General features: G+C 36.1%; 1 protein-coding gene across 3 annotated transcripts; it reads right to left on the bottom strand.

Moving 5' to 3' along the window:
• Window positions 1-2,322: 2,322 nt before the first annotated feature.
• On the bottom strand, window positions 2,323-14,646 carry LOC122300707 (TNF receptor-associated factor homolog 1b-like). 3 transcript variants are annotated; one of them, XM_043111545.1, is made up of 13 exons: window positions 14,490-14,646; window positions 13,403-13,629; window positions 11,810-11,921; window positions 10,567-10,655; window positions 10,280-10,348; window positions 10,064-10,193; window positions 8,879-9,037; window positions 8,174-8,513; window positions 7,641-7,753; window positions 5,507-5,657; window positions 4,586-5,061; window positions 4,329-4,506; window positions 2,323-3,873 (listed from the first exon to the last, which is right to left on the bottom strand). In XM_043111545.1, the coding sequence occupies exons 2-13, from the start codon at window positions 13,584-13,586 to the stop codon at window positions 2,518-2,520; spliced, it is 3,357 nt and encodes a 1,118-aa protein (XP_042967479.1). In that variant the 5' UTR covers window positions 13,587-13,629; window positions 14,490-14,646; the 3' UTR covers window positions 2,323-2,517. The 3 variants fall into 3 exon arrangements, with proteins under 3 accessions (XP_042967479.1, XP_042967480.1, XP_042967481.1); XM_043111547.1 differs by having other exon boundaries at window positions 3,703-3,947; XM_043111546.1 differs by lacking the exons at window positions 11,810-11,921; window positions 14,490-14,646 and having other exon boundaries at window positions 13,403-13,539.
• Between the last annotated feature and the right edge of the window lie 143 nt (window positions 14,647-14,789).

The following is a 14,789-nucleotide window of genomic DNA, read 5'->3' as shown; positions in this document are numbered from 1 at the left end:
TATCTCCACCTGAAGGAGGTTGAATAGTGAATTTGGGAATCCTCAAGGGGTAGCTTGAGGCGAGGACGTAGGCAGTGGGGCCGAACCTCGTTAAAATACTGAGTTTGCTTCTCTCTTACCCTTATTCTTTATATTTATTGTTATTTCATATTTTGTTTATATTTTATATTATATATTTGATTTATAATTGTTATTTTTTTTAATACAACTCAATTCACCCCCCCTCTTGTGTTAGTCATCTGAGCAACAATTTTGAATCTACAAATCTCAGTTTTTAAAGATTAAAACTTCTTTATAGGCTCCGGTTTCATGGAGGAGAGAGAGAGAGAGAGAGAGAGAGAGAGAGAGAGAGAGAGAGAGAGAGAGAGAGAGAGAGAGAGAGAGAGATGCCATGTAGAGAATGGGTTTGAGTTCAATGGAGAGACAAAGTGAGAGGTTTGGATGGGTTTCGATATGCTTGATTGGGTTCGAATGAGAGATAGAGAGAGAGAGGTTTGGATGGGTTTCTGGTTCTACTTGACTGGATTCGAATGAGAGACAAAGAGAGAGGGTTAGATGGCTTTGTGTGAGAGAGAGAGAGGGGGTGGGGTTCTCGACAGAGTGATAGAGTTTCCTTACAGCGCGGTTTGCATAATTTGAAGATGTAACTCTTACGTGGCTTTCACCTGTTGGTTTCTGATAAAAAGGTCTTGTAGGATAAACTAATAGAAAGTTATTCTAAAAAACAAAAAGGTAAATAATTTGTCGCTGGATCTTCGAGCTAGCGGGGATGAATGTGTCACAGTCCAAGAAAGTGTACAAGGCCCATTAACGTAGTTGGAACTGATATGTTTGTTGGGCTATGGCCATCTTATGTTTAGTTAGTTATGTTCTTTTGGGCTCTCTTTATTTTAATTTAATTTTAGTGGTAGTGGGTTATTGGGCTTTGGGCCCTTTAGAGTGGTTCTTATTAAAAATGGTTGTTTTAGTCTGCTTTTAGCCTAGACCAATATGAGGGCCAACTTGTTGAAGTTTGCACACCATATGGAAGGAGCAAGGGACTATAAAAATTATTCTGAAATGTTAAAAGAAACTTATCTATCTTTCCGTTATTTCTCCTCTCATTTTCTTGGAGGAACACCTTTTGAAGAGAGCAAATTTGTGTGTCTTTATTTTAATTTGTGAGTTGTGTTACAAATTGGTACTAAAGACAAGCTCACGTTGTAAGTTTAAGTCACGAGGAGACGATATAGAAATTGGATTAAAATACATTAGTACTATATATGGACATAATATTAAGTCATTGAATACTTAGATATATGAAACCGCCAAAAGAAAAATGACTACTATCGAGTCGGTATCAATAGAGTGGGCCGTTGCGAATATCGGATTCGGAAATATGGTAGAATGTTATGATCCTGATGATTAAATATTTAATCAAATTAATATTCAACAGTCATATAACTTTTTGATCAATGGTTAGTTTTTAATATAACGGAGAAGGTAGCAACAATTACAATGAGAGAGAACTCGAGAATCGTAAGGGCTATGACTTGGATCGAAGGTGGCTGCTAATTTTCGTTGTGACAGTAGTCTGAGTCCGGGTTGATGAGCATGATGTCGTCTCTTCGATCCCTAAAATTAGGCATCACTACGATATTCTTCCACTATAAGTAAGGGTCTACTTTAATAAAATTGAGAGAGAGTCATTTATAGATACGTGACATTCATCTCTGTTTTGTTTTTTTTTTTTTTTTTTTTCTTAAAAAAAAAAAAAACCCATTGCTGAAGTGATGCCTCAATACCTACTTTAGAAACATTAGTCACAGAATCCCATGGAGGGGGTTTATGGCTCGCCCAAGTAATTCTTCCTATTGATTATGGTAAGAAAATAATGAGTTTTGCTACATACAAATAAAGTCGCGTGCTAATCTGCATATTAATATTGATTCATTTATACTTAAAATTTAAATTAGCACTATTTTCAATAAAATCTACTTTTTAACTAATCACAATAGATTGATGTACATATTAGTGCACAATTATATTTACAAGTAGATTTTTTCAAAAACAATTCTACACTGCACGTGCCCAAATCAATTCTCCCTTCAATTTACACAAAATATTTAACACCATCATTTCAGGCTTCTATTAAATGACCAAGTATAGTCTCACCTCAAGGACAGGCCAGGGTTAAAGAGACTCCGAAGCCAAATAGGCATGCCATGTTCACAGTTCAAACTGTTCAATTGTCTCAAATGAATCGGGACGTGGGTCAGATAATTGATTATTCTAGTTCAAATTTCAGGACAGCTTCAGCCAGTAAGCAAAAACTCCAGGATATTTGAAAAGCCTCAATTTTTTTTTTTTTTTTTAAACTACTTGAAGCAAAAGGCAGAGACAATCTTTACAAAACGTTTTCTTATCAAAGGATTATAACATCACTCCAAATCTAAAACCCAGGAATTTCCTCAAATTAATTATTACAACGGACAACACCTCACTAATCTGCAGGCAGAGGCCCCGTCAGGTTTCCTTTCAATGCCCATTTGAAGGCCGGAAAACTCTATACCCATTGACGCCACATGCCACATTTGAATAATCTGGATTATAGCAAGGGTAACCATCTCCCTCTGTATTCCTCATGCCGAGTAGAGATAAATCAGAACCAGCTACCTGCCACTGATTTAGAACCAACCCATCTACCTGCCCATTTACATAAGGTGATGCATTACCTTGCGGAATGAAATCCCGCATCGATTCATAATGGCTGCCAGAAGAGTGAAGGCGCTGTGGAAACCCATCGTTATGGTAACTCCGTGATCGCTCAAACCTGCAAGAGCTATATGAGGAGCTCACATCACCGGATATACTTGTGTCACCAGGAAATGAGAACTGCCTATTCAATAGCTGTGGCCCATTGCTGAGAGACTCATAAACTGTGCTCCCTGCTTTCCCAATACTAAGTTCATCATCGAGCAAATCATTAATGATATCTAGATGCGGGAACTCATCAGCCAACACACCCTGGCTCTGCTGGCCAGATGTACAGGCTGGGAACTGATTGGATAATTGTCCCTGTGATCCGTTGTAAGCAGGCTTGTACAAACTCAAGTTTTGAACGTCATTAAGCAGGTAAGTATGATCATAGTGCATGTTTCTGCTGGCTTCCCTTTGGGAAGACTCCATCCAGTGGGCTCCAGTCTGTAAAACATCCCGCATTACCATGCCATAGGGAAGACCTGATTTGACCATGGTTGGATCAACCCTCTCAGGGCTCTGGGGTAAAAACATTGGTGCGGATACCGAGGTAGCTGATTGTGAGAAAGCAGAGGATTGATTCATCCCTGAGCTTTGAGAGTTGGGATGAGCAAAACCACATGAACCTGAAGCGACAGCGTTACCCACAATGGCATTTCTATAGGACTGGGGAACATAACCATGTGTTGCTGGTAAGGGCTCAGGACCTAACCGGCCAGTTGCACTCATTGAACGGGCAAGTGGTGGGGCTGTTTGAATCCTGGAAACAGCAGGAGCAATTGGCCTGGGACCAGGAATTAGAGGAGCACTAGAGGGCCTTGACATCACAGGTACTTGCTGTGCCATGGCCTTTTCAGTTGGTTTGACGCTTGCAGCTTTCTGGATCCCAGGTTTGGACATAACAGTAATTTGGGAGGCTGGAATCAGCTGTGCATGTTGAGTGTCATTTGAAGAAGCTTTCCCAATCAGAACAGAATCAACAACAATACTATTCTTTGATCGAATGGTTGAGGCTGAATTCCTCGGTGGGCTTCTCGGAGAGGATGGTATTGCTGATGTCCTATCTTTAGAGGCTCTTTCCACATCAGTCTGCTCTTTGGTGCTTAGCTTCTTCTGCAGCGAAACAACTTCTTCCTATTGCATACAAAAAGTAAACTCCAGTCACGTTCAACCCAACAATATTTTAAAGGCGGAAGTTTTTTTTTTTCCTGACAAGTAAACAAGAGATGCAGGTTAAAGAAAAGTGGGCTGGTGGCTCTCTAGACAAACAAAAGAAGAGACTTTAAGACATTAAACAGTGGCTATGCTGCAAGAACGCGTAGGATGCCGTTCTTAAATGGGTATATGCGAATTACATGCACTAAGCATTGGTCAGATCCTATCTTCAAAGAAAAAAAAATCTCTCTCAACGTCCTCTCCTGTCCGCCAGAATAAAATGGGAGACAAGAAGTAACTAGCATCTTACAAACCATTTTGGCCTAACAATTAAATACAGATAACAACACAAAATTATAAAATTAGAGAAAATTCATTTAAGAATATGGCTCAATCAATTGCAAAGCTAATCATGCCATATTTAGTGAGTCCACCTTCTTAACCATATGCTTCTCGGACTGAACAGCCTGAGAGTCAGATTCACCAGCTTTACAACTACCAGATAAATCATTTTGATCCCCTGCATCATCTGAAGGGGCAGAAGGCTGATTATCTATCTCATTTGCCCAACCATTTCCATCACAGGCAGCTTTACTTTGCCGGTTCCTTCCCCTGTGTAATTAAGTGCAAAATCAAACCTTATATTCCGATTTAAGTAGGTGTGAACAGAAATGTAGCTATATATATTTACCTTCCAGGTGATTTTTGGTTTATATAGTTTGGGAAAGAGTTCCCCTTATAGGGCCCATTCGTTACCACTGATGGTACAGAGTCTGTAGAACACGTTGAAGAACTATCATCCATTACTGAAGGGCTCTTTCTTTCAGAAACACCATTTTGTTGAATTGATAGAGAACTAATTCCACTACTAGTGGCTTCCATTGAGGGATGAACTTCAAATGTGTCAGTATCCCAATTGACAGGACCAGCATCCCGGTCTTCTGAGTCAGGCTGAAGAACTTCAGGAACACCATCTACTGAATCAGACACATCGGAAACATCTTCTAGCATATCAAGCTTTTCAACCACGGGTGACACCTCCTCCATGATGCTGTCTTGTTTTTCATCATTGAGGTTTTCATGTTGATGTTCGTCTTGTACCACCACGCCAGGCCTTTCCTCCCTGTCTTTTTCCTTCCCTCTTCGGTTATTTCGTTTTTGTTTTGCCTGTAGCATCATAAACAAGGAAAATGTGTCAATGATTAGAATAAAACTCACTCTATGTTGTTTGGCATGAACCTTGCTTGACCACTTCCAAATTCAATGCAATCTAATTTGGAATAACACCTCTTTAGTTAAGAGGATGTAGGTCAACATCAGAGTTGAATTGACATCAATAAAAAATAAAAAGGCATATCACTTCATCTGAAAACCATAAGATTTTTCCTAGTCTCGCATCTATTTCCACGTAATAATAAAGTTTGGCACAATAACAAATTCAATAATGGAAATTATTAATTATTACAACTGTTTAAACAAAAATCACTATTTACAAACATTCACTTGAATACCACCAACATATCTGAACATTCCGCAGGTAATAAAGCTGAAAACAAGTGAACCGTTTTAGAATACTAAACTCAAATTTAGTAGAGTTGTGAGAATATTGAACCTTGCTTTTCTTTGATTTCTTTTCCTTTTCAGTTGCTCCACGTTTTGCCTTCTGTTCACTTTCCGCAAGCCATGCTGCTTCCTCTTCGCGGATGAGCTCCTCTTGCCTCTTCAAAGAGACAGCTTCCTGGTAGGCAACCTCAATTTTATTGCTGCATATAAAGAGACAAAACTTAGGGCATCTATCGGTACAGATGAGCAAGTAAACATGTTAACTATCTCATGAGTAAACTGAAACAGAACCTATGGTCAAATATCTTAGTCAATAGATGTTATCCCTTATGACCCATTATAACACATTCAATCAGTCAGAACAAACAAGGTTCTATATGAGTGTCAAACCATGACAAGCTTGCTTTTTCTTTTTTCACAACTGGCCCATTTTATGGCATTACTCCACTTGAGTTTGCCTATTGCTCCAAGTTAGACTAATCATAGTTGCTGAAACCCCTGTGTTGACCATTGTATGTCATTTAAACTTTGGAAGAAGAATTATGCTACAAACAGTTAGATTGTTAAACAATATAAGAAAGACCACAACATGAAACCCAAGTTTCTTTCATCCATCAAGATTATAACAAGTTTTTGATAATTAAGGTTATAACAATTCCTAAAAGGAAATAATCATAAAATAATTCATGCCCATGGGCTTTAGCAATATATTTTTTTTTGATAAGTAAAAAAGCACGATACCCCAAATACATGTCTAAAACCACTAATAACTCCTTCGTAGTAAAAGCACCAAATTTCTGCTCTGATTTTAATTTCAGAACTATGAATCCTAATTACAACTAAAAAATGTTTGCTAGTAATGACAAAAGGAAATATCAACAAAAACGACGCAGAAAAGCTGGAAATCCCGATGAAACTATAGGTAAGATGTGACAAAAAATTGATTCGACTGAAGATTTAACGATATTCAAATCGTGAAAAGATTATGTCCCTAAACATTTAAATTAAGTAAACAGAAAGTGAAATATTAGAGAAAAAAATTGCTCAAAATCTTGTCCCTAGGATTGCTTGTTGATTGAAAGTTAGATTACATTAAAAAAAGGCATCACCAAAAAGGATTCATGAGCAAAAGATTAAAGATGAAGTTGCATGGAGCAACATTTAAGCATCAATGTTTACAAATACATTTTTTTTTATAGGTAAACAAAACTTTATTATCAAAGAATAAGGCATAGCCCGAAAACAATACAAGGAAAACAGTGTGCCCTAATTAAGAAGGCGCCAAAGAAAAAAGAAAGTCATGTAGGTCCATGCCATTGAAATCAACAGCAATGGCCCATGTACATAGAGTAGTGGAAAATAGAGCTTTAAGTTCCTCTAATGATCTCTATCTGTCTTTAAATACATGAGCTGATAAAGTTTTCCCGGTACAGCATGCTGTTATTCAACATATGAATAACTTCCGATACATTATGTCACCACTGATGTGCAGTAATAAGATTTTTTTTTTTTAATAGGTAGATGCTAAAATGTCAATAAGATGCTGGAAACTGAATAAGGAAAACTGGTAATAATGATGTTTATAAGAAATCAGCAAGGTGTGAGACTCATTGAAGGTTGTTCATGATAACAAGACATCTTTCAGGAAGCTTGCAACTGGAAATCTGATTTTGCGAAAGTTTTTCTTTTGACAAGTAATTGAAGACTTAGGCCTCATTTGGGGAATGAGATGAGATGAAAAATCTGTGAATAGTAGTGAAATGGTTTGTGAATAGTAGTGAAGTTGTTTGAGCTAAGATGTTTTATTGGGTTTTGAAAAAAAAGAGAGAAAAAGTTGAACAAAAATATTACAAAGTTAAAATATTGCTAGAATATAATTTTTTAATATAATTTTTGTTTTGAAACTTGAAAAAGTTCAATTGTTTTTTGTGTTTTGTTTGGAAGTTTGGGAAAGTTGTAATGATTAGATGAAAAAGTTGAAGATTTGAAATTGAAGTTCGGAGATGAGATGAGATGGGTTCCCAAATGAGGCCTTAATTAAACAAAGAAAAGGCTTAGTCCAGGTAGATAGGAACCATACAAGAGGAATGCCTAATCAGAAATATGGAAGCTTAGCCTTAGAGAAAGAAATAACAAAGGGCAATCAACAGATACCAAAATATCAATCAATTCTAACTAATTACCTGAAAATATGGGCAAGGACAAATATCTCCACAGTTCTGCAACCCAATTCCGTAAGACGCCTCTCATCACGCTCAATAGAATCTTTATTGAAGTCCTCTCCAGAGTTTCCATCCTGTATACAAAGTTAAAGGAATGCTCTGTCATCAAAAGGTGGACTTAGCACCACAGAATGCCTGTTGTGGGCAGCACTTTATTTTTGGAATTTCTGGATTCTTGAAAGTTTTAAATTTACTAGTGTTTTTTGGGAATTGTAGTACTGAAATTTTTTTGATCGGTAGGAATTGTAGTACTGAAATGAACAGTTCTCTATTCTTTTATCTAGTGTTTTCTTTTCAATAAAGTAATACCTCCAGAAAAAATTACAATAGAGTGACTGAGCATGAAAATCCTCTCTAATTTCCCTTTCTTTTCTGTCTCTAAACGAAGGGTTAAAACTGCAATGGACTTAAACCAACACCATGTTCAGGCTCATGGTAATTAGCTTTACACAACTTCATAATCAGTAAAAGGTGGGCTACATGCGGCAACTCACCTTTGTACGATTCTGAGGACCCTTGTCATCTTTTGGTGGCAACAGATCCATGGCAGCCCTCTCAAGTAATGCTAAGACATCATCAGCCAATACAAATGTATCTTTTTCCACACAAACAATGGGGGCAGGAATTTCTTCAGCCTCCAACCTCCCTTTCTTACTCAGAGTCTGGCCTTCAAGAGCCTTTAATCCACTATACAAGGAATCCATCACCAAAGTAGATGTGACTTCCTTTTCAATAAAGAAATGCTTCACAACTACTTTTAAAATCAAGTCTGTCCTCTCCCTGGACATATGGCGCCTAGCATTTTGGTCAATTCCCAACCAGAAAGCACGGAAACTGCACCAATAGCAAACAATCTATTATCATAAAAACGAAATCATATTGAACATAAACTTTTTTTTTTTTTTATAAGTATATTGAACAGAAACTTAATGAAGTGGATAATCAATAGCTACCCTCACATAAGCCCCACACCCTATCCAATACAAGTAGGCATATATATCACTTGTGAAATTTAACACACTGCAAAAATGATGCACAACTGTATCATACCATGGCCACAGGAACCAGAAAATCATTTTAGTACCAAAAATACATTGAAAACATCATATCTTCTAACACTGAGATGTTACGTAATTATCACTGAAAAACAGAGTTCCCACTTATATGAAATGAAAGATTCAGACATGAACATTAAATACCTTGACCACCTAGCTTTATCATCTATTAACTTTCCAAGTTTGCTTCTTCTCTCTTCTACAAATCGCCGGCAAATCTGCTCCACATTTGTCAAATATACCCTAACAAGTTCTCTCCTATACTGACAATCCAGACAACGAAAGGGCCTGTCTGCTTTCTCCCTTCAAACCAATGCCGAAAAAAAAATCTTGTGAAGATTAGTAACTACAGAAAACTAAACAGCGAATGTAAAAGACAACAAACCCATTCAAGTCAAATAACATAATGAAAAGAACAAGATTCTGAATGGGAAATGACTTGGTGTATAAAAAATCACATGTACAAAGAGGATGAGATCAGAATCAGAGAGGTTAACTTTCTTTTGGTAAGTACAGAGATTAACTTTCAAAATCAGGTTAGATTGAAGCATGTATGCAAAATCAACTATGGACTAAAAAGGTTAAATGCCTTCAGCAATGCATCATCATCCAAAACACATAAGTAAATTGACCAACATCTTTACTAGTATAATGCACCAATAGTTTATAATAGTAAAGGGGTCACTATGCGCATAAATTGTAAAAGATGCACAAGTGCCATGAGGACGCATTGGTTGGGCATGCAAAGACAGAATATTCAGTTGCCTTGTGACTACTTAGAATATTTGCTTAATTTTGTATTTAACCCTGCTATGCTTAAAAATACACAAACACAATCAACAACAGGTGAAACCTTAAAAAAGATGATCCTATACCAAGGCAACTGCACAAAACAGATAGAAATTTTTTTTGTTAAGTAATAATCTTTATTGAATATGAAGAAACTAGGCAATGCCCAAGTACACAGGGAGTATACAAAGTGAGACACCTAGTTACATTCTAGTGGACTATAAAGAAAATAGAAACTCATGAACATTCCCTCCCTTTAGAACAATAGCAGAAAACCATTGAAACAAAGAGAATACAAAACAGATAGAAATTATTATTGCCAATCAACACAATACTATAAATAATAAATCCAAACAGGACAAGCATATATTACCATATACCAGAGCTGAAAACAAAGAAAGAATACTGCCCTAAAAGACAAGCATTGGCAATATCAAGCTTCTTAGGAAATCTTAAACATCCATAAAAAGTCACACACGAAATATTTTTGTATTAAACGATAACGCAAAAGATTTCATGAATCAATTAATTATAACACACCTTATGACTTGGACTTGAGCCTTTATTATTAGAGTGTCAGCATCAATAAACCCGTCAGACACTTTTGACAGCTCCATGAATTTTTTCCACCCCCAGTCATGCTCTTTCTTCCAGAATCGATGTAAAGTGTCTAAAAAAATTTATGTTTACTCAGTTGCATTGATGCAAGAATATCAAAAACTCCACACCACTAAGCCAATAAACCAATTCACCAACCGGAATATTTTGATTTCTTTGGATCTTTATTCACCACAGCTATAGTAAACTGTGCAAAATGGCTCCAGCCTGTTTCAAAAACAAAATCAAGCTAAATGACTACAAACAAACTGATCAAGAGCTATAATCACCAATGAAAAATTTCAAGAGCATTGCTACATACACGATCCAGTGTACACAAGTGCGGACAAATGAACAGTAATTTCACTGTTCATTTCTCTTGTTTGTGTGCATGGGATCTGTGTTTTTATCATTTCTGAAATTTCAAACTACTTAGATATCTTAACCTGGAAGAAGTTTGTCATGATTGGCAACACAAAGAAACAAAGAAAGATGATTGCAGACATCACAGCCTTGGGGATAAATTAAAATGTACCTGCCACAAATAGCTAAAAGCTTAGGCCAAAACTACCATGTTAATTAAATTAAAGTAATGAACAGTTTTGCAAAATTCGTTTATCTGTATTACTGTATTTACCAAACCCTAAGAATTACAGCAAGCACGTGAAGACAATAATCATTATTTAATAGTACATTATACAGGACATGGTAATTTAAAAATGAACTTGTGATCTAACTTCATTGCGGTGGGTGACCATCCATGTCAGCTTGATGCATGTCATCAAAATGCACATGTGGGCACCAAATGGGTTCTAGTTAATTACAATTTGGTGTGGCACGTGACTGCCACGTCATAACAAAGGATAAGATACTTTATTTTTGTGGGCTTCTGTCATTGTCCTCAATGGGACTAGTTCCCATGATTTTCTTGTATCCCTTTCTCGATCCTAACTTGTAACTAGGTGTTCTCCATGTATACTTCCTATGGACTTGAGCTTTGCCTATTTACTTGATCAAATAAAATTTTATTTTACCTCTAAATAAGTTTCAATTACAATTTTTGAAAAAAGGGAAAAAACCAATTTAAAAATTGGAAGACATTATCTAATGGTGACATGGAACTTAAAATCTCGCAATAATCTTATTATAATTAAAAAAAGATACCAATATTCAATCAAATCATTATTCTTTGCGATTAATCAAAAACATTTTAGCATGACCAGGCATGGAAGGACTTGAAACTTACCACTACATTCATCATTTTAATGAATAACAAGTTACATGCAATGTGACAGACAAATGATCTCATGAGTTCACTCCATTTCTCTCCATCAGAAGTATATAGCAAAATCCGGTATCAAATTAGACATGAATATTACTTATAAAAAAAAAAATTAGACATGAATATAAATTAAATCCAGTCTAAAATTTAAACAATTGACCAAGCGAGATGTTAAAACTGACAGGTGGATATGAATGCTAAATATCTTTTCATAAGCATACAAGGTACACATACAGTAGATGGACATAGTAGAAATGCTTGGATATATACGTATACATGGCCATTCTAATGGTTGTGCATATTTTTAATAACAATTATATCCCAAAAAAGCAAAAAAAAAAAAAAAAAAAAAAAAAAAAAAAAAAAAAAAAAGAACTATGCCGAACAACATATTCCAGGCCCCATACCATTTGTAGCCGCCAACCTCAAATTGATTACTACGGAGTTCTCTTTTGTTAATCTGTGAAAATTTCTCTATCTTCCACGTATATTTTCCATATAACTCAGAAGGTTTTGGCCCTATAAAGAAGTAGACATGTTTATGAACAATTGATTATATACCAGTTTGATTGAAAAAAAAACAAGCAGAAGTAATTAAAAGACTTCAATTTGATGGGTTTAACAACAATTATTTGGGAACTAAAGGAAATTTAATGTTAGATAGAGAGCATCCCCCATCTCTAAGAAATTGGATTTTACCAACAACTCTTTTATAAGAATTTTATTCAAAGTATAAGTAACATCGTTAAGCTCAAACGTAAAAACCAACCAACAAGAAATGAAGTATAAGGATATGAGAAGCCCTGTCGATGAGACAATTCAGCAATGAATTATGTGCATATCAATAAATAAACACAATATTTCTACAATATACTTAAGCGTGATAGTTTACATTTATGTTGCCCAGAAGTACATTTATAAACCAGAGGAGGGCTATGCAGCAGATGTCCTTAGAAATTTGAAAATATATCAATATGCAGCAAAAAAGAGTACCAAAAAACAAAGAATCTTCCATAATAACAGAACCAATAATAATTTAGATGGAAAAGTTTTACATGGCTATGTTGAAGGGTAAGAAGCCCCACCATATTGTTTAAGCAGAACAATAATGTAGAATGGAAGAAAAGGTATTTCACAGATTGCAAGAAGGACAGATATAAGAAAAGAATTTAAGTATCACAAGAGCCAAAAGTAAGTATAAAACACACAAAAAAAAAAAAATCATAAAACATGCAGAAAAATCCTAGTCATAGCAAAAAACTTACAGGGTGGAATAGGTTGCCAATTTTACTTCCATCTAAATACAAACAATGGAACAATCCACAAAAACACCGTGTTTTACAATTTAAAATTATTCAAGAATGTGTTAGATTTAAATACTTTCTAATGATGTTGGCAAGACAATATTCAGTAGTAATTTCCCCAACTTAAAAAAATCCATACTTCAGTTTTCCTTTTCAATGGTTAAAAAGAAAATTTATTAATGAGAATATGCGGAGCCCAAGTACACGGGACATATACAAGAGCAACAACTATGTGTGACTGGATGGTCAGAGTTTCGTATAGTCAATAACTTGATATTGTATTATAACAGGTCGATTACACCAAATACACATAACCCTTGCATCACATAGCATAAACTTGCAAGTTCCCCATTTTTCTTCAGTGTAGTTCATGTCCTCTACATCTGGTTTTCAGTAGGCACAAAATAAAAAGGAAAAAAAATACTTAAATATGGCTTTACACTACTCAATCGAATGGCATTATGAGAGGGAATTATGCTTCTACATGCTGCATACTTGACTATACAGACTCCAGACTATCAATAGTTCGGTGTTTTAAAATTCATGTTTTAATTCCTCATTATTACACTTATCTCTGTCGTGTCCTTGACAGCCCACGTGAGTTTCTGACTTCAAAGAAGATAATGCCCGGTCATTATTTTTCGTTACTATAGATATATTCCCGGGAAAAGGGGGATAGAAAGACAAAAGGCATACCTCCATCATCATCGTCATCAGTGTCCCAGTAAGGAGGTGAAGTCGATGGGGTTCCATTTTCTACCTGCTCGGAAGACCGCCATTCCGCCAATGCTTCCCCAGATTGACAACGCTGCGGCTGCCCGCTTGAAATTCCCTCCACGGACCTTCCCACTCCAGACTCCTCATTTGCAGTCCCGGCCATCTCTTATTCCAAAACTCTTTCCACGACACTCTAACTCCGCCCACTAGACCATAAGTAAATCCACAATAAATCAGTCAATATTGGCTCTTAAATCACGCTTTGCATGAAACATACATCAAATACACCATAGTATTTACTATTTATGAAAATCTCACAAAAATTCCAAAAACCAGCAAAGCAAATAAAGAATTAGATGTTCTTTTATTTTTAGATGTTCTTTTATGTCATACCAAAAGCTCGTGGATTGTGGATTCTACTATATTACAAACTTGAGAAGTCCTTCTGTTGGGCTGCCGGGAATGCAGCAAAATAAATCAAAACTAGATTATCAAAGTATCAAGTTCCTATCAATCAGGACATCACGAACCAAAACCTCCACTCAAGTGATCCTATTTCAAACTAGTTGCCTCCGATTCTGCTAATTCTATAATTTTGCATACCCTCAACGCAGCATAAACATAAGAAATTGAAAACTTTGTTCTCTTGCAATTTTCCTCAATTATTTTTATAAGGGAAGAAAGCCCAACATTTAAAATTTTCTAAACCAAAGACCGATCCACACCGGCTCCCCCGAACATTCCAATAGCAGTAAATCCTTGATTCAGGTGTCGAATTTTTCTTTTCTAAAAAAATGAAGAAGAATTAAAAGGATTAAAAGAATCAAAGAGATGAAACCCAGAAACCCCAAAACGGCAAACCAGCCAGAGGAACCAATAGCATGAAACACAGGCCCAACAGAACCCACAAAAACCCAAACCGAAAGACCGCTGAAAACAATAACCAATAACGCGATCAAATATTGAAACCCGGAGCCGTCTAAAAACACCAATACGAAATCCAAACGAATAACCGGAAAACTAAAATCCAGAACAACATCGGCATAGATCGAATGGGCGTGCAGACCTGGAATGGAATCGGAAAACAGAGCTCTGTCAATGGCCAAGGGAAGCTGAGAGATTCAGAGAAAGAGGGAAAGAGAGAGATTGGTCGAAGGAGCAGCAGGGGGAGAGAGAGAGAGACAGAGCAGAGACGGAGGCCTAAAAAAGAAAAACGTATATATTCCAAATTATCTTTTTGTACAAATTTCTAATTCATTTTATTTTATTTATTTCAATTAAAAAATAGAGACGAGTGTCGCGTGGAAGGGCTTTTATTTTATTTTATTTGACTTCCTTTACAAACTTATGGTCAATAAAATGAATA

This window comes from Carya illinoinensis, chromosome 2 (assembly GCF_018687715.1).
Source record: "Carya illinoinensis cultivar Pawnee chromosome 2, C.illinoinensisPawnee_v1, whole genome shotgun sequence".
Taxonomy (NCBI): Eukaryota; Viridiplantae; Streptophyta; class Magnoliopsida; order Fagales; family Juglandaceae; genus Carya; species Carya illinoinensis.
Note: the sequence above shows the minus strand (reverse complement) of the source record. Positions and strands in the feature narration are given on the sequence as shown.